The 23,155-nt window shown below is 37.4% G+C and overlaps 1 protein-coding gene across 1 annotated transcript in view; it reads right to left on the bottom strand.

The window, feature by feature from the left end:
• The window catches only part of POT1 (protection of telomeres 1), a 140,179-nt gene that overhangs the window by 6,114 nt on the left and 110,910 nt on the right, over positions 1-23,155 (bottom strand). Inside the window, exons 12-17 of the mRNA XM_007946745.2 lie at positions 20,050-20,106; positions 14,733-14,889; positions 12,230-12,435; positions 7,710-7,845; positions 4,252-4,340; positions 2,440-2,531 (exon numbers count right to left, since the gene is read on the bottom strand). Coding sequence (XP_007944936.2) covers positions 2,440-2,531; positions 4,252-4,340; positions 7,710-7,845; positions 12,230-12,435; positions 14,733-14,889; positions 20,050-20,106 — 737 coding nt within the window. The remainder of the gene's footprint in view (positions 1-2,439; positions 2,532-4,251; positions 4,341-7,709; positions 7,846-12,229; positions 12,436-14,732; positions 14,890-20,049; positions 20,107-23,155) is intronic.

The following is a 23,155-nucleotide window of genomic DNA, read 5'->3' as shown; positions in this document are numbered from 1 at the left end:
AACAGAATGTGGAAATTATCAAACAATATTTTTAATATCACACGTAAGCAAAATTTTGCTAATGATAATTCAAAACCAGTTGCAGAATTATATTGATACGGAACTTCCAGAAATGCAAGCTGGATTCAGAAATGGATGTGGAACAAGGGGTATCACTGCTGATGTCAGATGGATCTTAGCTGAAAGCAAAGAATACTAGAAAGATGTTTATATGTGTTTTATTGACTATGCAAAGGTATTCAACTATGTAGATCATAACAAATTACTGATAACACTGTGAAAAATGGGAATTCCAGAACACTTAATTGTGCTCACGACGAACCTATATGTAAACCAAGAGGCTATCATTCAAACAGAATAAAGGAATACTGCATGAAATCAGAAAAAGCATGTGTCAGGTTGTATCCTTTCACCACACTTATTCAACCCGTATGCTAAGCAAATAATCTGAGAAGCTGGAAGAAGAACAACACGGGATCAGGACTGGAGGAAGACTCATCAGCAATCTATAATATGGAGATGACACACCCTGTTTGATGAAAGTGAAGAGGATTTGAAGCATTTATTGATAAAGATCAAAGACTACTGTCTTCAGTATGGATTACACTCAACGTAAGGAAAACAAAAATCCTCACAACTGGACCAATAAGCAACATCACAATAAATGGAGAAAAGATTGATGCTGTCAGGGATTTCATTCTACTTGGATCCACAACACCCTTGGAAGTAGCAGTCAAGAAATCAGACATCGTACTGCACTGGGCAAATCTGGAGCAAAAGACCTCTTTAAAATGTTAAGGAGCAAAGATGTCATTTTGAAGACTAAGGTGCACCTAAGCCAGGCCACGCTATTTTCAATCACCTCATATGCGTATGAAATCTGGACAATGAATAAGGAAGACCGAAGAAGAGCTGATGTCTTTGAATTGTGATGTTGGCAAAGAACAATGAAAATACCATGGATTGCCAGAAGAATGAAAAAATCTGTCTTGGAAGAAGTATAGCCAGAATGCTCCTTGGGAGCAAGAATGGCCAAACTGTCTCACCTACTTGGTCATTTGTCAGAAGGACCATTCCCTGGAGAAAGGTATCATGCTTGGTAAAATAAGGGGTCAGAAAAAAAGGGAAGACTCTAACGGAGATGGACTGAAACAGTGGCTGCAACGATGGGCTCAAGCACAGCGAGGATTGTGAGCACGGCACAGGACCAGGCACTGTTTCGTTCTACAGTGAGTACATAAGGTCACTAAGAGTTGGAGCCAACTTGACCTCATCTAACAGCGACAGTAAAAACAGTAATGAGGTTAACAGCGAGGCTGACTATTCCCTTTGTGTCCTAGAGACAAATTGAGTTTAAAAGAGTATAATGTATGGTGTGTATTTATTTGTTTAACTTTTTATCTCCCTCATTAGATTATGACCCTCAGGAGGGAAGGGATTTTGCTTGCTTTGCTCACTGCTGCATCTTCATCATGTACAGCTAGCATTACCTGGTGTACAGCAGATGTTCATTACATATTTAATAAATGGATAAATGAACTGAGTAAGTGGGAGAAAAATTCTCTTAACCCTGCTGGAAACCTCACATCTTTCTCAATGTATGAAGTATAAAATTTAACACTGTTTCCAAAATGGTCTAGCCTTTGCCCTTGTCTTCTGGGAGGTGATCTCTAAGTCCTAGGAATATTATGCCTGATAGGAGTCCCTCCCTGGAGCCTTGAGTCACATCTGATAGTCCAACAATGGGATTTAGGGTTAGGGCTTTAGAGCACACAGTGATCAGCCTGATCTCCAGAAGGAATGGTGACTGAGATCAGCCATGTATGCAACTCAACCATGACTAATCAAAACTCTAGACACCAAGGCTTGGGTGAGCATCCCCTGTGGGCAGTACTCCCCAGGTATTAACAATGCTGTCTATGAATTCACAGAGAAAGGACTAGTGAAAGCTCCATTTGGAGTTTTCCTGGATTCTGCCGTATGTGTCTTTTCTTGTGGCTGATGTGGTGTCAGAAGTAAGGTGGTCTTGTGGAGTTTCCCCTAACTTCATACACTGACATCAACCTTCCTTTTAAAGTAACTTTGTTCCAACATGAAATATGGAGTTTTGAAAAGGACAGTGAAATGCTGACAACAGACAACGAATGCCTAGATAGTACAATGAATGCCTAGATAGTATAGCCATGTCTCTGACCTTTGGTTCCTGGAATAAAATTGCATGGCATGCAGAATGACTCTCCTCAAATGCCTATCCTTCAGCTTTTCACTATTCAATTTTAGGATTTAAAATGTCAAATCAGAAGAGAGAGAAATACATAAACAATTTAAGATTAATGCTCTTATTTTACTTATTCTTTTGGAACTCTGGTGGTGTAGTGCTGAAGGCATTTTTTAGGTTGCCTTAAATTCTTTCAGGGATAAAACAGGTATGTTACTTACAGAATCCATAAGATAAGCTTCCAGAACTCCCGTTCCATCATCAAGGGTAAATGTCATAACAAACACATACTGGAGAGGTACAATGCCCAGTGCTAGGGAAGGAAGAAAAGATCAAACCATGTGAGTCTGTATTTCTTACATTCAAGGTCAAGTACAAAGTATTCTACGATAGCATGCACCCGTTAGTTTTGATAGCTAAAATAAATCAAGAGATAAAGAAAAACATGTATACCAACATATTAAGCTCATTTTGCAGATTCATTTTGGAATACTACATTGACCTATTCGGTGACACTACTTCATAAGCAATTGGATCTTTTTTGATTAAGTATTAATGTAATGTATCTTTAAAATGAGATGAGACCACGATAAAAACTGATTCATGAAATGCAATTCACTGCATATTAGTCTTATAAAAGACAAAATTAAAATACAGAATAACCCAGAATTTCAAAGGACTACAAAAAAATAGGAGATAGCACCATCATATAGCTGGATTTAAAAAGAAGGAAAAAAAGAAAACCCAAGTATGGAAATAAATAAACCATGCGATGAAATTTCAGGTTCAAAGAAATAAGAGTGTCCAGTTTTAGGGAAATATGGCTTTCCCTCTACTTTGAAATGGCCAAACTACATCTGGAGCCATAGGCCCAGCTCAGAATACTAAACTTTGAGAAAAACATTGGTCAAGTGAGATATTTACTGAGGAGATGAAACAAAATACTAAGGAGTATGGGAAAGTGACAAAGGAAGCAGGGTGCTGTTTGGAGAAACGAAGACCAAGTGAAGGTTTGAGGGTTACTTTCAGATGTACAGGCTGCTGCTCTTACACAACAGGGAACAGACGTACTCCGAGTAATTTAGTAGAAATTTTGGCTCATGTTAAAGTTATAAACCAAAAACCAAACCGACTTCCATTGAGTCGATTCTGACTCATAGTGACCCTTTAGGAGAGAGAGTAAAACTGCCCCATAGGGGTTCCAAAGCTGTAAGTATTTATGGAAGCAAACTTCTTCATCTTTCTCCCATGGAGAGGCTGGTGGGTTTGAACCATCAACTTTTGGTTAGTAGCTGAGAGCTTTAACTACTACACCACCCAAGTTACAGGTAGGCATATTTTGCTTCCTATGAAAAGTTGCCTAACAATTACCATGCTGCGTTGCAATAGACTGAGTAGCCTGTCACTCACTGGGAGCCCTGGTGAAGCAATGGTTAAGTGCTCTACTGCTAACGGAAAGTCAGTGGTTCAAACCCACCTGCAACCTGGCAATCTACTTCCATAAAAATTACAGTCCAGGAAACCCTACGGGGCAATTCTACTACATTACATGTAGTTGCTATGAGTCGTAATCAATTGGATAGCAAACAGCAGCAATTGTCACCAGAAATGTTTTAAGGAAAAGTTAGATGACCATCCTTAAGAACGTGATATAAACAGATTTTTATTGTTCAAGGCAAAGACTTGTATCAGGTGAAAAGTTGGAATTGCTTTCTCTAAAATCCTTTTCAATCCCAAGTTAGTAGGAACTGGAAAGATTTTTAAGAACCTGTATTTATGATTAGTGCTAAAATAAAAGACTGGATATTATAATATGAGTTATGATAAAAAATAATAGCAGATGTTTGAAGTTTACAAGTAGTTTAAGCATGTATTCTATACTTTATTACAATCATCATGAATGATTTTAATGAAGGACAGTTAAACTTCTGCTCAGCTCTCCTCTGGTTTTACTATACTCACAAATATTGAAATATCAATCAGTGAGATGACATTATACAGTTAAAATTGCAGAATATCGAAATGTGGCTAACCTTCGGCCACAGAAGAAGGAATCCATGATGTTTTATCAACCAGAGAATTTAGATTTTGTATTGGTCTCAAACTGGAACACTGTTTACATCTGCAATTAATAAAAGGAAAAAAAAAAGAAAACCTAAAAGTCATTTATATTTTATTTACTCTTACAACTAACATAATAACTATGACTTATTTTTACTGTTCAAGAGTGCACAGTTTAAAAAGTTATTAAACAAGAGTTCTGAACTGTCTATATTACAATGTCCTTGTTTAAATAAGAACTATAAAAATAAGCTTTCTATATAGAAGCAATAAAAAAATAGCACGTGTCAGACAGAATAAACAGCACTGAGGATAAGGAGAATAAGGAGACCGGGTACCAGGTTCAGACTATATTAGTATCAATTTGACTCTTAACTTCTATTGTCAGTAAAATGGAAAAGTTGAAGGCAATAAATATCTAAGGATCCTTTCATTTTCTGTCTATGAGCAACATTATTGATCAGCCAAAGTTTCAACTAACTACAAGCAATAGGAAAAAATCTCTTTAAAAACAGTCAATTCTAGCAAGATTTTGGGTCATCTTTTTACTAATCACATATTCAGAGGTTAGTAGTTTCTGTGGCTTAATACTAGAGCTCTGGTAGCCTAGTGCCTAAAGCATTTGACTACTAACCAGAAGGCTGGCGGTTCAAACGCCCCAGCCACTCCTTGGAAGGAAGATGGGGCAATCTACTTCCGTAGTGATATCGCCTCGGAAACCCAAGGAGGGGTCACTATGAGTCGGGTCTAACTCGACAGCACATAACAACAACAACAACAATACTAGAGCTATCTTTTGTAAAAAAAAATCCAAAAAAACAAATATAAAATTTTCCAACACAATATACTAAAATTGTACAAGGATTTGGCTTTACTTACATAAAACCTATTTTAACTTAGTATTTAATGTATATTAATGACTACTTTTTGCTTGACTATGTATATATGTTTATGATATTAATCAGAATATATACTTGGATAAAAAAATATAAGAATGTAAAAAATATAAAAATGTTATCTCCTTCCATTTTTCCAACACTTATTTCTTCTCTAACAGAAATAATTAAGGAGTATCACTGCCTCAAGCAGAGTTAACAAGGAAATGAAGGTACAGGATTCACTGTAATCAGCTGCAGCAACAGATAGCAAAATTGTTCAGGAGGAAAGGCTATTAAATGTATTTAGCTCAATGTGCCAAAAACTGCTAAATGCATTGTTTTGTTCAATCTTCACAACACCCAGGTAGATTACCTTCTATTATTATTCTTATTTTAAAAATTAAATAACTGAAACATACGCAAAATTAGCTAAGTACTCTAAGTCACACAGCTAATAAGAAGCACAGCCAAAACCAAACCAAACAGAATTACACGGGGTTTTATTTTTTAATTAATTGGTGGATAAATCTTGAGAAAATTGACTTTGAGGTCATGAGTTTAATAAGAGACACAATTAAGGACTATGATGGTTAATGTTATGTATCAACTTGGCTAAACAGTCAAGGCTATGATTCTCAGAACTGTCCAGACACTGGAGTGTTTGCTTTTCCCTAATGTAACATAATGTAATCACTTCCCATGATGTGATCATCCAATCAGCAGAAACAGGATTTCTTTGGGGGTTGGACCTGGCCTCAGTACGTTAATGGATGTTCTGGCAGAGCTCACTCTTGTAGACCCTGACACTGCACTCTTCTCATCTTCTATCTCTGGTTCTTGGGACAGATATAAGCCTGCAGAAGTCTCCAGCCAGCTGCCTCCCCTGACCTGTGGCTTGTGGATTTGCCAGTCCCAGCAGAGGTTTCCAGCTTACTGCCAGCCCCCACAGTTGCATAAGCCATTTCCTAGAAGTAAACCTCCATTTATATAAATCTATTTCACTGGTTTTATTCTTCTAGAGAACCCAGACTCAGACAAGGATATTAGGATGTTATCTCAGAATAAAAATAGCTATGACCCAGGGCTCTGGCAGTGTAGTGCCTAAGGCACTTGACTGCTAACCAGAAGGCTGGCGGTTCAAACCCACCAGCCATTCCTTGGAAGGAAGGTTGGGCAATCTACTTCCATAGTGATACCACCTTGGAAACCCAAGGAGGGGTCGGGTCGCTATGAGTCAGGTCTGACTCAACGGCACATAACAACAGCATGACCCAGGGATTCAACCTAATGGCTCACTAGTTCCACTTTATGGTTGAAATTTTATGATCTGTTATATATGGGACAAAACCCACAGCAATTTCCGCATGCCTACCTATGACTTAAGAAATCACAATCAGGGTGATATGATGGCACTGTATAATTTTCAACTGAAATCATGATAGACACATTGCAGCAATGAGTCATAACTGCCACCCATCCGTCAACTTGTCATACAGTGGTGGTTTGTGTGTTGCTATGATGCTGGAGGCTATGCCACCAATATTTCAAGAATCAGCAGGGTCACCCATAGAGGACAGGTTTCTGTGCAGCTTTCAGACTCTGACAGACTAGAAAGAAAAGCCTGGTGATCTACTTCTGATAAATCTGCCAATAAAACCCTATGGATCACGACAGAGGACTGTCTGATATAGGGCCACGATTGTGAAGATATTCAGGACCAGGCAAAGTCTTGTTATGCTGCACATGACACTGTGACTGCGTCAAAGCCAAAGCAACAGCAATAACAGGGAGAAACAATTGCTCCAACTAGGAAGAGGAAAGGGAGAGAGACCTATTAGGAGATGTATTCAGCAACCCACGAAGGCAGAGTATTTCCAGGGTAGTATTGATACTTTCACTGGCTCTTTCCGAAGCAAAAAATGTTTCTAGCTCCTAATATATTCTGTTATCTGCCATTTCTCAGTTGCAACAAGTGTGTAACTAAATGGCTAAGAACTCCTGGAATTCAATTACTTCACTCTTGCTAGGTATGGAGCTCTGAACCTTTCTGTGTAACTAGCTTTTAAATTCTCTTATGAGAGAACAAATGGGTACTCCTCTCTGGCTGAGGAACACAGAGTTTGTAGCTTTACACCCAGCACACAAGAATACACTCATTCAATATACATTATGATTAAAAGAACCTAGCACATAGAGCTCTGATGGCATAGTGCCTAAGGTATTCGACTGCTAACCAGAAGGCTGGTGGTTCAAACCCACCAGCCACTCCTCAGAAGGCAGACTGGGCAATCTAATTTCCATAGTGATGCCACCTCAGAAACCCAAGGAGGGGTCGCTAGGAGTCAGACAGTAGTAGTAGTAGTAGTAGTAGTAGTAGCACATAGAAGTTGGATGCTGTAAGTATCTACTGAACATATACAACCACTAGGATGAAATAATAAAATCACCCTTCCAAAAACCAAACAAACTCACTGCCCTCAAGTCGATTCGACTCATACATGGTGTCCCCTAGACACTTTTTAGTTCTAAAAATTTCTAGAGTTAAAACATACCCATAGTGATGTATTTTCCCTTGAATAAGGAATGGCGCTGAGAGGTCAAGGAGTTCCAGGTCTTCACTGCCAGATGTTACAGGAATTACACTATGAAACTTGTTTGAGAGTTTGCAGATTTCACCGAATGCACCTCCTGTTAAAAGAAAATAAATAAACCCTTCAAATAGCACAAATCCGATGCAGGCAAAACGGCATCCCTACTCTAAGTAGCACATGTGCTATAGTAAAAGGCCAAGGAGACTGACAGAAAAGGCAATGAGTCATGAATTGAGAGATTCAATATATTTGCTGTGAAAAAATAATCAACTTAGGATCATGCACCTTTATTAAATACACCACTGTACAGAAATGCTGAGATTTGAATAAAATATAAGGCTTGTGAAATTCTAATAATCTTAAATTTATACAAAGTTCCATTTTATGCAAGGAAAATTTTGCTTCAAATAATCAAAAGTATAAAATTGAAAGCCAAATATGACAAGATTCTCACTATTCTGATTTACAAGACAACTGTACAAAGCAAATTGTAAAACTATGGTGAGGGACTTGAACAAAAACATCATTTGAGTGACAATAATAGCACCCAGGAGGGGGAAGGAATGGAGGTGCTGGTATTAATCTGAATTAGACTGTCTATAAATTAATTTAATCTTAACTCCCAGAGCACTAAGTAAGTAATTTAAAAGTAAACAGGAGCAAAAGAAACAAGAATTAAAATGCTACACTAGAAAATATCCATTTAACAAAGAAGGCAGTATGGAAGGAACAGAGGAACAAAAAAGATATGACATAGAAACAAACAGTAAAATAGCAGATCTAAATTCTACCTTATCATTAATTGTATCAAATGTAAATGGACTAACGAGTCTAATCAACGAGCCTTTGGCTCAGATTGTAATATTCAGAAATATGATAAAATAAAAGTAGCTTACATTGGTGGCACAGTGCCTAAGGCATTTGCTCACCAGAAGGCTGGAGGTTGAAACCCACCAACCGCTCCTCGGAAGGAAGGTTGGGCAATCTACTTCCATAAAGATACCGCCTTGGAAACCCAAGGAGGGGTTGCTATGAGGCGGATCCTACTCGATGGCAGTGGGTTAGTGACCCTTTCAAAATTCAAAGGGCTTCTAAATAAACTTTCATTTAACTTCTATTAACACAGCTCTGTAAGATAAAGTGCTATTCCGCTGGGTGTACTCATTCATTACCATGACTGGGAGTCAGTTAAATGTCAGCTGTATTGTGCTAGGTACTGAAGACACCTAGACTGAAATAAACAAATACTCTGTCCTCAGGAAGCTCATAAGGAAATAAACTATAAACAGACAATAGACACATATAATACAAGGAGAAAAGTGCTCAACTGGAAGTATATACAGTGTGTGATGGAAGCACAGAGGAGTAACAGTCACGTAAACCTATCCTATGAATCAGAAAAGTGCTCAGTACATGTAGGTATTCATTAAATATCTGACATGAATTACTGATAAAGGTAATTACTGAGCTTACTTATGTAGAAATAGTGGAGAAGAAATTTCCAGAAGACATAATGGCAATGGCATAGCAAAGAGATATACAGATGATTCAAAAACAATTGCAGCAGTATATTGGCAGAGAACTTCCAGAAGTTCAGGCTGGATTCAGAAGAGGATGTGGAATAAGGGATTTCGTTACTGATGTCAGATGGATCTGGGCTGAAAGCAAAGAATACCAGAAAGAGGTTTACCTGTGTTTTACTGACTGTGCAAGACGTTTGACTGTATGGATCATAAAAATTATGGATATGCTGCAAATAATAGGAAATCTGGAACACTTAACTGCGCTCATGAGAAGCTTAAACCAAGAGGCTGTCACTGAAACAGAACAAGAGGATACTGCATGGATTAAAATCAGGAAGGGAGTGTGTCAGGGTTGTATCCTTTCACCATACTTAGTCAATCTGTATGCTGAGCAAATAATCCAAGAAACTGGACTATAAGAACAATGTGGCATCAGGATTGGAGGAAGACTCATTAATAACCTGCAATATACAGATGACACAATCTTGCTCACTGAAAGTTAAGAGGACTTGAAGTATTTGCTGGTGAAGATCAGAGACTACCATCTTCAGTATGAATTACACCTCAGCATAAAGAAAAGGAAAATCCTCACAACTGGACCAATAAGCAACATCATGATAAATGAAGAAAAAATTGAAGTTGTCAGAGATTTCATTTTATTAGATCCATAACCGACATCTATGGAAGCAGCAGTCGGGACATCAGAGGACTTACTGCACTGGGCCAATCTGTGGCAAAAGACCTCTTTAAAGTGCTAAGATGACTAAGGTGCTCCTGACACAAGCCATGGTATTTTCAATCGCCTCATATGCACGTGAAAGCTGGACAGTGAATAAAGAAGACCGAAGAAGAGGTGATGCCTTTGAATTGTGGTTTGACAAAGAATACTGAAAATACCACAGGCTGCCAGGAGAATGAACAATCGGTCCTGGGAGAAGTGCAGCCAAAATGCCCCTTAGAAGCAACAATGGTCAGACTTGGTCTCACCTACTTTGGTCATGCTGTCAGAAGGGACCATTCCCTGGGAAGGGTATCAGCTTGGTAAAGTCAAGGGTCAGCAAAAAAGGGGAAGACCCTTAATGAGAAGGACTGACACAGTGGCTGCAAAGATGGGTTCAAGCACAGCAAGGATTATGAGGATGGTGCAGGACCAGGCAGTGTTTTGTTTTGTTGGACCTAGAGTCACTATGAGTTGGAACCAACTAACAACGCCGAATAACAACTGGGCTCAGAGAACTGTCACCAGTTGGATATGGCTGGAGAGTAGGATGGGAAATGAGGATTAGGAGATAAGAATCAAGTTTGTAGAATGAGTGGTAATTAAAGACAGGATTGAGGGCTAATGAGAGGCTTCTTTATTCAAGTGCAGTATGGCTTTAGTCCAGAATTCTGGAAGAGGCAGAATAACAGAGTAGGGCCCTAAGGGAGACCTGACAACATCCTTAGCTTGTCCTACGAGGACAGCTCTTACCAAACCTGACAGGAACATGGCTTTATTTCTAGGGCATACAAATAGTCTTACTCCAGTATTTTTTTTTCCCCTTCCATTTACATCTATCTCACGATACAGATTAAAATATTGCCAGTGGATCGAGACACCACATTGCACCCATAAATGGTCAAGTTTTTAAAAATGCTAATATATGTTGTTGAAGGAAGAGGAACAGGTAATCTTGTATTATGTTAAAGAATATGCACACAGGGAGATGCTTTACTAGAAATTAACCAGACATTTAGTTAATGCCTTCTGATCACAATTACACTTAACTGAAGGGGAAAGAAAGTTCATCACAGAATTAGCATGGCAAAAAGCAGGAGATAATGCAGTTCCACCAATTAATACCTGTACCGAGCAAGATGCTTTACCTCTCTGTGCCTCACTTTTCTGATTTATAAAAGAGCCTAACAATGCCAATCACATAGGGTTATTGGGATGATTAAATGAATTAATACACAGAAGTCAGAGTAGTTTCTGGCACATTGTAGCTGCCTTAAAAAAGAGCGATGTTCATGAAAATGATAATGTTTATATACACGTGTGTTCATTTCACATAGATACATATTTTCTAAATTTTTTAAAATGATTATTACGTTTACAAATAGAAAAATGTCAGCAATCAAAATGATAACAATCCATTACAATAAGCTTAGTACATTTATAAATTGAAGTCAAATATTTCTCTAATACAAATAAAGATTTTTCCTTTTGTTATGAATGATTATGAGGAGAAAAAAAAAAAGCTCAAGGAAAATAATGAAACTTCACAATCTGGCACTCTAAAACCAACCAAACTCACTGCTGTTGAGTCGGATGCGACTCACAGAGACCCCTCCTTGGGTTTCCGAGGCAGTAACACTACGGAAGTAGATTGCTCAATCTTCCTTTTGAGGAGTGGCTGGTGGGTTTGAACCGCCAGCCCTCTGGTTAGCACTCAAATGCTTTAGACACTACTGGAGAAAATTAAATGTATATGGAATACATCTTAAATATTAGACAAATATGGAAAAGGAATGTAAAAATAAATACAACTCAAAATTTCATTCTTTTAAAACTTGTCAAGTAATCTTTACTCGTTCTAACAATCCCTTCCTCATTCAGGTATGAAAGGATGGTTGTCATCCTATTTTTGTGAAACAACAGTGACATCCAGAGGCCAAGTAAAGAGCAACTCTACGTAAGTAAGCAGCTTCTTTATTATCACTCAACTTTATATAATCAGCTTGGATCTGGCCAGATTACCTGCAAGATGGACACACACACACACACACACACACTCTCACATATCTGAATCTAGCTTTTAAATACAATGTACTCGACTTTATGAAATTTATATTAACAATATTTTGACTTTATATGCACTGGGCTGCCTGTAAAACATAGTTTACAACAGTTAAAGACATACACAAAAGTAGTACTTACAAAATAAAATAATAAAATGTTCTAATAAAAAAAATTACCTTCTATCAAAATTAGACACTCATTTGAAGCTGGGAGAATATCATTATTTTTCACAAAATGAATGGCTACTTTTCGTTCTCCTTGATCTTTAGTGGTCCAGATGTTGGAATCATATAATGATGTATTTTGTAGTTTGGTATCTGGGGTTTTAGTTGCACCCTCTTGCAAAATTATATCCAAATCGCCATCATGCGGAACTTCTTGCCTAAGATTATTAACAATGAAACAATAGCATGAGAATTCTGATTTAACAAAGTATCCAGCTACTTTTCAGAGGCAGTTACTTCTTAAAAAATTTATATGGAGACAGTTTGATTTACTGATTAAATGACTCTTTCTCAATAGGTAAATATTTGATATTTTATGGGTTAATTTCCATGGATCTGTGATACAAAGGTTACTTATAATTATTTCTAGCTTCACAAAAAGTCTAAGAAATTATTATCTTTTCAAAATAATTTAAAAAACAGTGTATTCCACGAAGTATTTTTTTTTAAGATTATATAAACACCAGAAGAATAATAGTTCAAGTGCTACAACTTGAAATCAAGGAAGCTGGCTATCCTCCCACTGCCATGGAGTCGATTCTGACTCACAGCATCCCTAGAGAACAGAGTAGAACTGCCCTACAGGGTTTCCAAGGCTATCAATCTCTACAGAAACAGAATGCCTCATCTTTCTCCTGAGGAGTGGCTGGTGGGTTCGAACCACCTACCTTTTGATTAGCAGTCCAATGCTTTAACCACTGTGCCCCTAGAGCTCTTTATCATCCTCGGTAGTACACTATAATCCACCAGTAGAAGTTTACATTCTTTATCATCATGCTAAACTTCCCAGTGGGGGAAAAAGAGGCAGCAGTTCCCGGTATTCAGTTAAATATCCACACCAAAACTAAAAACCAAACTCACTGCCATAGAGTCGGATCCAACTCATAGAAACCCCTCCTTGGGTTTCTGATGTGGTATCACTATAGAAATAGATTGTTGCCCAACTTTCCTTCTGAGGAGTGGCTGGTGGGTTTGAACACAGCACCGAGGAAATCTCACTTTTACAATGTATTTACTTTACAAACCAACATTCATTTCAAATCCCTTTGATGGGACATAATAATTCAGAAAAGTCCTGTGGTAAAGCATGATATGGCAAGAATGATATCCAGATATAGTATGATCTAGATGCAAAAGATTTATGTCCTTGTTCTAGTTCTGCCCCAGTGGTGAAACTGTAATACATCTCTTAACCTCTCTGGAATGATTTACAAAGGATTTTTTTTTAAAAATGATTACAGAGGGGATTATGTTTTACAAAGCTGTATTTTACATAATTCAACACATCAAAATTTGATAACACCTCAAAAATGGAATTCAATTACCATTTCAAACTCAAATAGAAGAGAGGTCTTTCATATTTGATATAAGGAGTTATCACTATGAAAAATCTCCCAAACAGTGTTTACAGTTTTAGAGAACAATCTATACATTAGTACACACAGATATACACACTGGTGTATACTCATAAAAATATACATACATATAAATACAGAGAGTTGTATACATATTTACACATTGCAGCATATTTAGTGCAAATGTGGCTACCGGTAAAGAGCATTAATTACCAACATTTTCTAAAACATCATTTTATACGCGTCATAGGAAAATAAGCAAACTCCATGAAAGATGAATAGAGATTAAAAAGACTTCAAAATATATCTTGAGCTAAGTTAATTCTAATACTCTGTACACATTTATTTGTAATTTATATAATAATTGATGTTTGGAATAAAGACCTCAAGGCACTGAGAAATTCTCAATTACCAAAGAAAAGTGACATTAAATTTACTATTGGTAGTTATTAAGCAGGACAGAAAGATTTCTAACAAAGCTTTCTGGTATTATACTTCATCAGAAATTCAACTAATCAGAATTCTTTCTATCTATGGATTTCAGTTAGCAAAAGTTTATTGTTAGGAAGATATTTTTGTGACAAATGAGACAGCCTCTCCAAATGTTCTCATAATTCATTATTTTCCATTTGCATATATCAGAGCTATTAAGCTGAATTTCTGATGTGAAAACAGTACCTCCTTTCACTTACTAAGAACAACTAAAATCAGGATTCACTCTTTAAGAATGTAGCATTTACCCTTAAAATTTTTACCATTCTTCAAACTATAATACATAAAATAATAATTTACTCATTATTAGGACTTACTGAAAATTATATACATGTACATGTATATACATGAGGAGCCATGTGGCACAATGGTTAAGCTCCTTTGCTAACCAAAAGGTTGGCGGTTCAACCCCACCAGCAGCTCCAGGAAAGAAAAGACCCAGTGATCTATTCCCTTTAAGATTACAGCCTAGGAAGCCCTATGGGCAGTTCTTCTCTGTCATACAGGGTCACTATGAGTCAGTGACTCAACGGCACACAACCACCACACACATATAAACACAAACAACGTGAAATGGAAACTTCTGTTCTAGTATGGAAAATACTTACAGTGTATGACATTTAGGACAATAAAGCTTAACTGATTGAAAGAGTCTCTTGGGCTTGTAGGACCTCAGTTTTGCTCGGATGCGATACTGTTGAGGAGCTCTTTGTTTCAGAACGGCGCACAATGGGGTTTTCTCCAGATACTGATGGTCTGTAAGGACTGTAAAGAATTTATTGATAAAAGCAGAATAGTTTACAAAAATTGTAACAATACCCATACCATGAATTCCCCTGAACCAAACAGATACAATAAAATCGAATTCATTTAAGCTGCATTAACTGTTAGCTCCACAAAGATAAGGGCTGTTTTTCTTCCCTGATAAACCGAAGATTCACTAGTATGAAGTCAGGCACACAGTAGGTACTTAACAAACACCTATGGAACAAATGTTAGATAATTTGGACAAAAAATAATTTAACTGTCCAAAAGGTGTTAAAAAGGTTTTATGTACGGGAATTATGGTGATTTCCTAGCTAACTTAGGGAAAACAGCAAGGATTATTTAATCAAGTAAAAAAATTAACATGCTAATTTAATTATTGAACATTTAAAAATATTCTCTAAATTACTCATCTCTTGGTCATCTGTTAGGTAACAATTTACTTAGATTCCAACTGGAATTTGCTATCAAAGAAGGTATCAGACCACACTTGCTAACAATTCTTACAGATAAGATTTTCTCTCTGATACCGCAACTTAGTAACCCTTTACTGAACTACCATTTTTAGAATCACAGATTGTTCGAGTGGGAAGGAGCATTTAAAAAAAAAGAAAAAAAGCCCCCATCAGCTTCCCTGGGTGGATTCTACTCATGGCCACTGCTTGGGCTCCACAGAGATTGCAGTGGCCAGCTGTTTATCTTTAGGAGGTGAGTTGGCAGGTCTTTCTTCAAGGTGGATCTGGGGGGTGGATTTGAACCACCAAGCTTTTGGTTAGTAGCTGAGTGCTTAACTCTCTGTGGTACCCAAAGGCTCCAGAAGGGCCAGTAGGGGAAATCTAATTCAATGTCATGGTGGTGGTGAGCTGGTGGAGAAGAGAGGTAGGAAGAGGTGTCACACTGGAAAATAAGCCAGACAGAAGCATTAGGGCAACTACCTGGGAAACAGTAAGTAACATGAGTCTCCCTTCTCAGCTACCTGTGGAAAGAAAGCTCGGGAAAATACTGGCCAGTTCAGATGAAGGTGAGTACAAAATTCTTCAGTGACTATTAAGGCAACAATCCTTACTTCACTTGCTAGATATTCCAGTTTAACATCTTCCTATGTCTTGACTGCTAACCGGAAGGCTGGTGGTTCAAACCCACCAGCCATTTCCCAGAAGGAAGATGGAAGAATCTACTTCCGTAGTTATACCACCTCGGAAACCCAAGGAGGGGTCGCTATGAGTCGGGTCCAACTTGCCAGCACACAACAACAACAACATGCTATAAAAAAGGAAATTGATGCATGAACCTTATGAATCCCACATAGTTAGGATTATGCCTTTCTGTTGTTAGGTTTAATCCAACCAAACCCTTTTTGAGTAAGTTCTCATTTAAGGGAGCGAAGAGCTAAGAGTCAACAGCAAAATATTTTTTATTCTGTTTTCAAAATAAAAGACCACAAACAGCTGGATCAGCTTAATGTAAAATATTACGTACTCGAAGTAGTAACTTCATAAAATTCACATTTTAAGAGAAAAATTTACCTGTTTAAGTATTTTCTTACTTAAAGATTCAAAGAATAATACCCAGACCTCCCACATATCCCTCACCAGGATCCACCAATCATTAGCATTTGCCACATTCATCACTGTCTCCAGCTCTGTCTTTATTTGTATGTGTCTCACTGAGTAATTTGAGAATTTTCAGGCATCATGCTCCTATATCCCTAAATATTTCAGAGTGTATTACACAAGGGCAAGAAAACTTGTTGGCACAACTTTAACTCAATTTTAAGCATCAGAACACCTAACAGTGATGTAATGTTGTTGTTGTTAGGTGCTGTTGTCGAGTCGTCTTCGACTCACAGCGACCCTATGCACAGGAGAATGAAACACCACCCAGTCCTGAGCCAACTCCGTGATCCCTGCTATATCTGAGCCCATCGTTCCAGTCACTTTGTCAATCCATCTTGTTGAGGACCTTCCCCTCTTTTGTCAACCCTCCACCTTGCCAAGCATGACTTCCTTCTCCAGGGAATGGTCCCTTCTGATAACATGACCAAAGTAGGTGAGATGAAGTCTGGCCATTCTCATTTCCAAGGAGCTTTCCGGCTGGACTTCTACCAGGACAGATTTGTTAGCTCTTTCAGCAGTCCGTGGGACTTTGAGCATTCTTTGCCAACACAACTCAAAAGCATCAACTCTTCTTTCTTTCTTACTCATTGACCAGCTCTCACATGCATAATGAGGCAACTGAAATACCACAGCTTGTGTCAGGTGCACCTTAGTCCTCAAGGAGACATCTTTGCTCTTCAGCACTTGAAAGAGGTCTTTTGCAGCCAACTTGCCCAGTCCTATATGTCATCTGATTATGATGCATCATAATTTTAAGATTATGATCTTAAATCATGGGCAGTTCTACTCTGCCATACAGGGTCCTTATGAGTCAGAATTGACTCAGCGGCACACAACAACCACACGTGTATAAACACAAACAATATGAAACGGAAACTTCTGTTCTAGTATGGAAAATATTTACAGTGTATGATGTTAAGGACAATAAAGTTTAACTGACTGTAACTGCTGCTTCCATTGGCATCGACTGCAGAACCAAGCAATGTGAATTCTTTGACAACCTCAATCTTTTCTCCGTGTATCGTGATACTGCTTATAGGTCCAATTGTGAGGATTTTTGTTTTCATTATATTGAGATGTAAACCATACTGTAGACTAGATTCTTGAATCTTCATCAGTAAGTGCTTCAAGTCATCCTCACTTTCAACTAGCAAAGCTGTGTCATCAGCATACTGCAGGTTGTTAATGATTCTTCCTCCAATCTGGATGCCATGTTCTTCTTCAAACAGTTCAGCTTCTTGGATTATTTGTTCAGCATATAGATTGAATAAGTGTGGTGAAAGGACACATCCTGATGAACTCCTTTCTTGACTCTAAACCATGCAGTGTCTCCTTGTTCTGTTCGAACAACAGCCTTCTGGTTTATGTACAGGTTCCTCATGAGTACAATTAAGTGTTCTGGAATTCCCACTCTTCTCAATGTTATCCACAATTTGTTATGATCCACACAATCCAATGCTTTTGCATAGTCAATAAAACACAAGTAAACATCTTTCTGGAATTCTTTGCTTTGAGCCAAGATCCATTTGACATCAGCACTGATATCCCTTGTTCCACGTCCTCTTCTGAATCCGGCTTGCACATCTGGAAGTTCTCTGTCGATATACTGCTGCAACTGTTTTGAATCATGTTCAGTAAGATTTTATTTGTGTGCGTTATTAATGATATTATTTGATAATTTCCACATTCTGTGGGATCACTTTTCTTTGAAATGGGTATGCATATGGATCTTTTCCAGTCAGTTGGTCAGGTAGTTGTCTTCCAAATCTCTTGGCATAACTGAGTGAGTGTCTCCAGTGGGGCATATGAGATGCTAAAACATCTCAATGGGTATTCTGTCAACTCCTGGAGTCTTGTTCTTCAGCAATTGTTTCAGTGTAATAATATGATGTAATGTGACCATCTAGTCAAGAGAGATTATTCAAATTTCTCTAATTGCCCCATTATATGTTCTAATTAGCATTTTATTTTGGGGTCCAAGACTATACAGTGCATTTAATTTTTACCTTTTTTTGGACTCCATTAATATGGAAGGCTTCCTCAGCTTTTATTTTTCATGACATTGATATGATTAAGGAGTATACATCATTTACTTTATAGAATGAACCTTAATTTGGTGTTCCGCTTTTTCTCATAATTAGATTCAGGCTCTGTACTTTTTGGTGGGAGTGTTACATAAATGATACCAGGTCCATTCCAGTGCACCACATCAAGAGGCACATGATGTCACTGGTGATGCTAACTTTGATCGGCTGGTTAGGGTGGTGTTCACAAGGTTTCTCCACTGTAAGCTTATTTTCTCTCCCATGTAATCAATAAGAAGGTGCCTGGGACAATGTAAATATCTCATCCTTCATCAAAATGTCTCCCATTAGTTAGGATCCACTGATGATCCTCAACTCAATCAAAGATTACTATCATAGTTGCAAAATGGTGATTTTTCTAATTTCATTTCAATCGGTAGTTGTCATTCTATTATAAGGAAGAGCTTTCCATTTAACCCCATTTATCTATTATTTATTATCAACATGGATTTGTGGATTCCTATTTTATTCAATGAGTTCTGACCCATTATTATTTCTTTTGATGCTTAAATTGTCCCGGATTTGAAATTCCTTAACATCTTCCATCACTAACTGAGAATTTCCTTTCGTTTTGGCACAACAAAATACTCCAGACTCACCTGGTCATTCCCTCTCACCCCTGGAATCTGCTATTTCTCCGAGGAGCACTGATTCCTTTTGGGGAGGGGGTGTATGCTGTTTAGAAACCAAGATCTACGTACTAGGTGTGCTCACTGCTACTTGGGTACCATTGTGTCCATATCCTTTAATGAACAAAGCTAGAATATATACATAGACATGTTCATACCTACATATACTTACTACAACCACATAGGTATGAATCTGCATATGCATGAATATATTCATATACACACACATCTACATCTCTTCTGTATCCATCTATAAAACAATGAGTAGAAACTGGCTTCTTCTAATTCAATACAACAGGCTTCTTTCTAGCTCCCCTTATTCCATACCTATTTCCTTTCTCCAACAGTGAAAAACTCCTATTTTTACAATAGTACATTATTTATTAAACTAGTCCTAACAAGTAATCTTCTCAAAATACTTCATCACTGTTGACAAGAAAAAAGGAGGGCATCTGACAGAGATACCATCACTGCTGGCATTAAATTAACGCTTTGATGCATACTGAAAGGTGCTCCTTTGGGGAAATATTGCTATTATGCTCAATGCAAAGTATGGACTGAATAAAATTAATGGGATATAAGAGATATACATTATCAAACTAAAAATAAGCCCCGCTGCACTATTAAATAACATAATATCTTTCATAAACCTTGGACATACTTGTCTTAAAATATGAGTTCCATTTTGTAAGCACAGGACAAGGTAGAGGAGTAAAAGCAAAATATGGACATATTTTTGCCTCATGGATAGTTGCTTTCACTATCAAATCTGAATGGATTAGTTCAGTTATAAGAATATGTTCGTATTTCAAGAATTCTAAATGGTCTTACTTGTAGCAGACAGTTGTTGACATCTTTCTACTTCATATAGTGATACTGATCCAGAGCCTATGGGAAAGACGAAAAAGTATTACACATGCACTTTCTAAATCCATCAGAAATTCTATATGACAATAAGCACTGTAAAACACTGCCGAGATAAATTACCACCAGCTGCTCAGTGACTTTGGCTTGGTTTGGATAAAAATCGAGAAAAATCTCAATATATGGTAAAATGTGTCATGTTCATAGATTAAAAACCAAACCTAACTCACTGCCTTCGAGTCGAATTTGACTCATAACAATTCCTCCTTGGGTTTGCGAGGCGGTATCTCTACAGAAGTAGATTGCCCAATCTTCCTTCCGGGGAGTGGCTGGTGGGTTTGAAGCACCAGCCTTCTGGTTAGCAGTCAAATGCCTTAGGTACTATGTCACCAGAGCTCCCAGAAGGCTCAAAATTGATCAGTGGAGTCAACGGAACCCCAATGAAAATCCCAGAGGCCCTGTAGTAGAAACTGATTAAGTAGATTCTATCTCTTAAATGGAAAAGGAAAGAACCTACAGTATAAAACGTGATCTTGAAAAAGAAGAATAAACTTGAAGGGCATGTATTACTTGACTTAAAAACTTACTAAAATCAAGACAAATCTGGCATAAGGACTGATGAATAGATCAACAGGCTGGAATAGAAAGCCCAGAGTAAAGCCACATTTATATGGTCATGTGACTTCTAACAAGGATGCCAAAACTATCTAAGGGAAAAAGAAGCATTTTCAAACAAACGGTGGTGTAGTAACTGGGCATTCATATTATTAAAAAAAAAAAAAAAAAAAAGTCTACCTCATACCATACTACCAAGCATAAAAAGGAACAAACTACTGATATACTGATATATGCAAAAACATGGATGAATTTCAACAACATATAGTATGTATAAAAGAGTACCTAATGTGTGACCCATTTACCTTATGTTCTAGAACAGGCAAAATTAATCTATGGTGGATAAAAAAATCCAAACACTGGTTGCTTCTGGGATGGGGAATAGGTGAGGACTGACTGGGAAGGACATGACAGAACTTTCTGTGGTGATGGTAAAGTTCTGTATCTTCAGAGGGATTTACACAAGAGCTCTGATGTTGTAGTGCCTAAGGCATTTGACTGCTAACCAGAAGGCTGGTGGTTCAAACCCACCAGCCATTCCTCGGAAGGAAGGTTGGGCTATCTACTTCCGTAGTGATACCACCTCGGAAACCCAAAGAGGGGTTGCTATGAGTCAGACCCGACTTGACAGCAGTAGGTTTGGCGTTTGATGTATTAGTCGAGAGCTCTGGTGGCATAGTGCCTAAAGCATCAGACTGCTAACCAGAAGGCTGGGGGTTCAAACCCACCAGCCACTCCTTGGGAGGCAGGTTGGGTAATCTACTTCTGTAGAGATTCCGCCTTGGAAACCCAAGGAGGGTTCGCTATAGTTGCAATCGACTCAACGTCAGTGAGTTTGGTTTTTGGTGATGTACTAGTAAAATTCATGAAATGGTACACTTATGGTATCCATTTCATTGCATGTAATTTTACCTCAAAAAATAAAAAAGAATCCTAAAAAAGTTACTGAATTCTAGCTAATAATGTTCACATTGAAGTGTTTAGGGGGAACTACTCTGACATCTGTATTTTATTTGAAATGCATGAAAAATAAGATGGATTGATGGATCAAAGGATACAGAGAGAGAGAGACATGGCAAAGCAAACAGAGTAAAATGTTAAGACGAGAATCTACTGAGTGAGTCAAGTTCACCATTCAACTGTTCAATTATTTAAACTTTTCGGAATGTTTGGAAATTTTATTATGTTAGAAAAATGTATTAGGAATTAGGAAGGAAATAAAGGAAGAGGTGAATTTAAAAAAAAACCCTGTTACTAGATTTAACAGAATGATGAACATCATACGGGAAGATTTTACTTTAAGAAGAAGAAGAAAGCTAAATTAGTAAACATAGCAATAAATTTACAAAATGCCCTTAACAGAGGAATTTAAGATTTTAAAAGCATTTATAAAGTATTTATATTTCACAACTCTGTTAGCTTTCATTCTGTTATATATAATAGTATATATTACATTTTATAATTTATTGTCCGAGTTATCACACATAAACATATGCATTAGTCATCCTTCTTCCTCAGCATGAGAAGTCACAGCAAGAGGTCTGAAATGGACGCCTCAAGCTGACAAGGTGAGGTTTCAATGAATGACAAAATCCGATTTATCAATTCATACTTGCCATTCTAATATGAAGTGAAATCAGTGTAGAAACTATAAAAGAAGTAAAACAATAAGAAAATGTTTATAAAATATATATATAGCAGTATGCTATAAACTAATTTAAAAAATTTAAAAAGTCAACAGAAAATCAGGTAAAGAAGGGGTTAAAAGCAGACTATTAAAAAAAAGATTAAAAAGGATAAATAAATATAATAAATGATAAGATCTTCAAATAGTCAGGGAAATAAAATATCACATTTTACCTGTCAGATTATCAAAAACTGCATACACAGACTATTAACATCCGATACTGCTGAGGTGTGAGAACAGGATATTCCCCTACAGTGCTATTAGGACATGAATTTCTATGCCCTTTTGAGCAAACAATCTGGCAGCATCTATCCAAATTTTTTTGTTAGTAAGTTTCTTAAGGGCCCACCTTTTGATCCATCAACCCCACTTTTAAGAATTTATTTTAGAGAAATAAAAGCATGAAAGTACAAATGTTCAAGGACATTTACAGAAGCATTATTATACAGAGCAAAAAAAACCCAGTTGTTGTTGTTGTTACGTGCCATCAAGTCGGACCCAACTCATAGCAACCCCTCCTTGGGTTTCTGAGGTGGTATCACTACAGAAGTAGATTGCCCAACCTTCCTTCCCAGGAGTGGCTGGTGGGTTTGAACTACAAGCTTTCTGGTAAGCAGTCAAGTGCCTTAGGCACTAGGCTACCAGAGCTCCTAAAAAAAAAAAAAAAAATCCCCAGAAATAACCTAAATGTCTATCAAAGGAAAAATGACCATAAATAATGTTAAATTCGTATTATAAATACTGTTACATCTATATTATAAAATATTATGC

The sequence above is a fragment of the Orycteropus afer genome, unplaced genomic scaffold (assembly GCF_000298275.1).
Source record: "Orycteropus afer afer isolate SDZICR_OR568_19922 unplaced genomic scaffold, OryAfe1.0 scaffold00170, whole genome shotgun sequence".
In the NCBI taxonomy this organism is placed as follows: domain Eukaryota; kingdom Metazoa; phylum Chordata; class Mammalia; order Tubulidentata; family Orycteropodidae; genus Orycteropus; species Orycteropus afer.
This window is presented reverse-complemented; position numbering and strand designations above follow the sequence as displayed.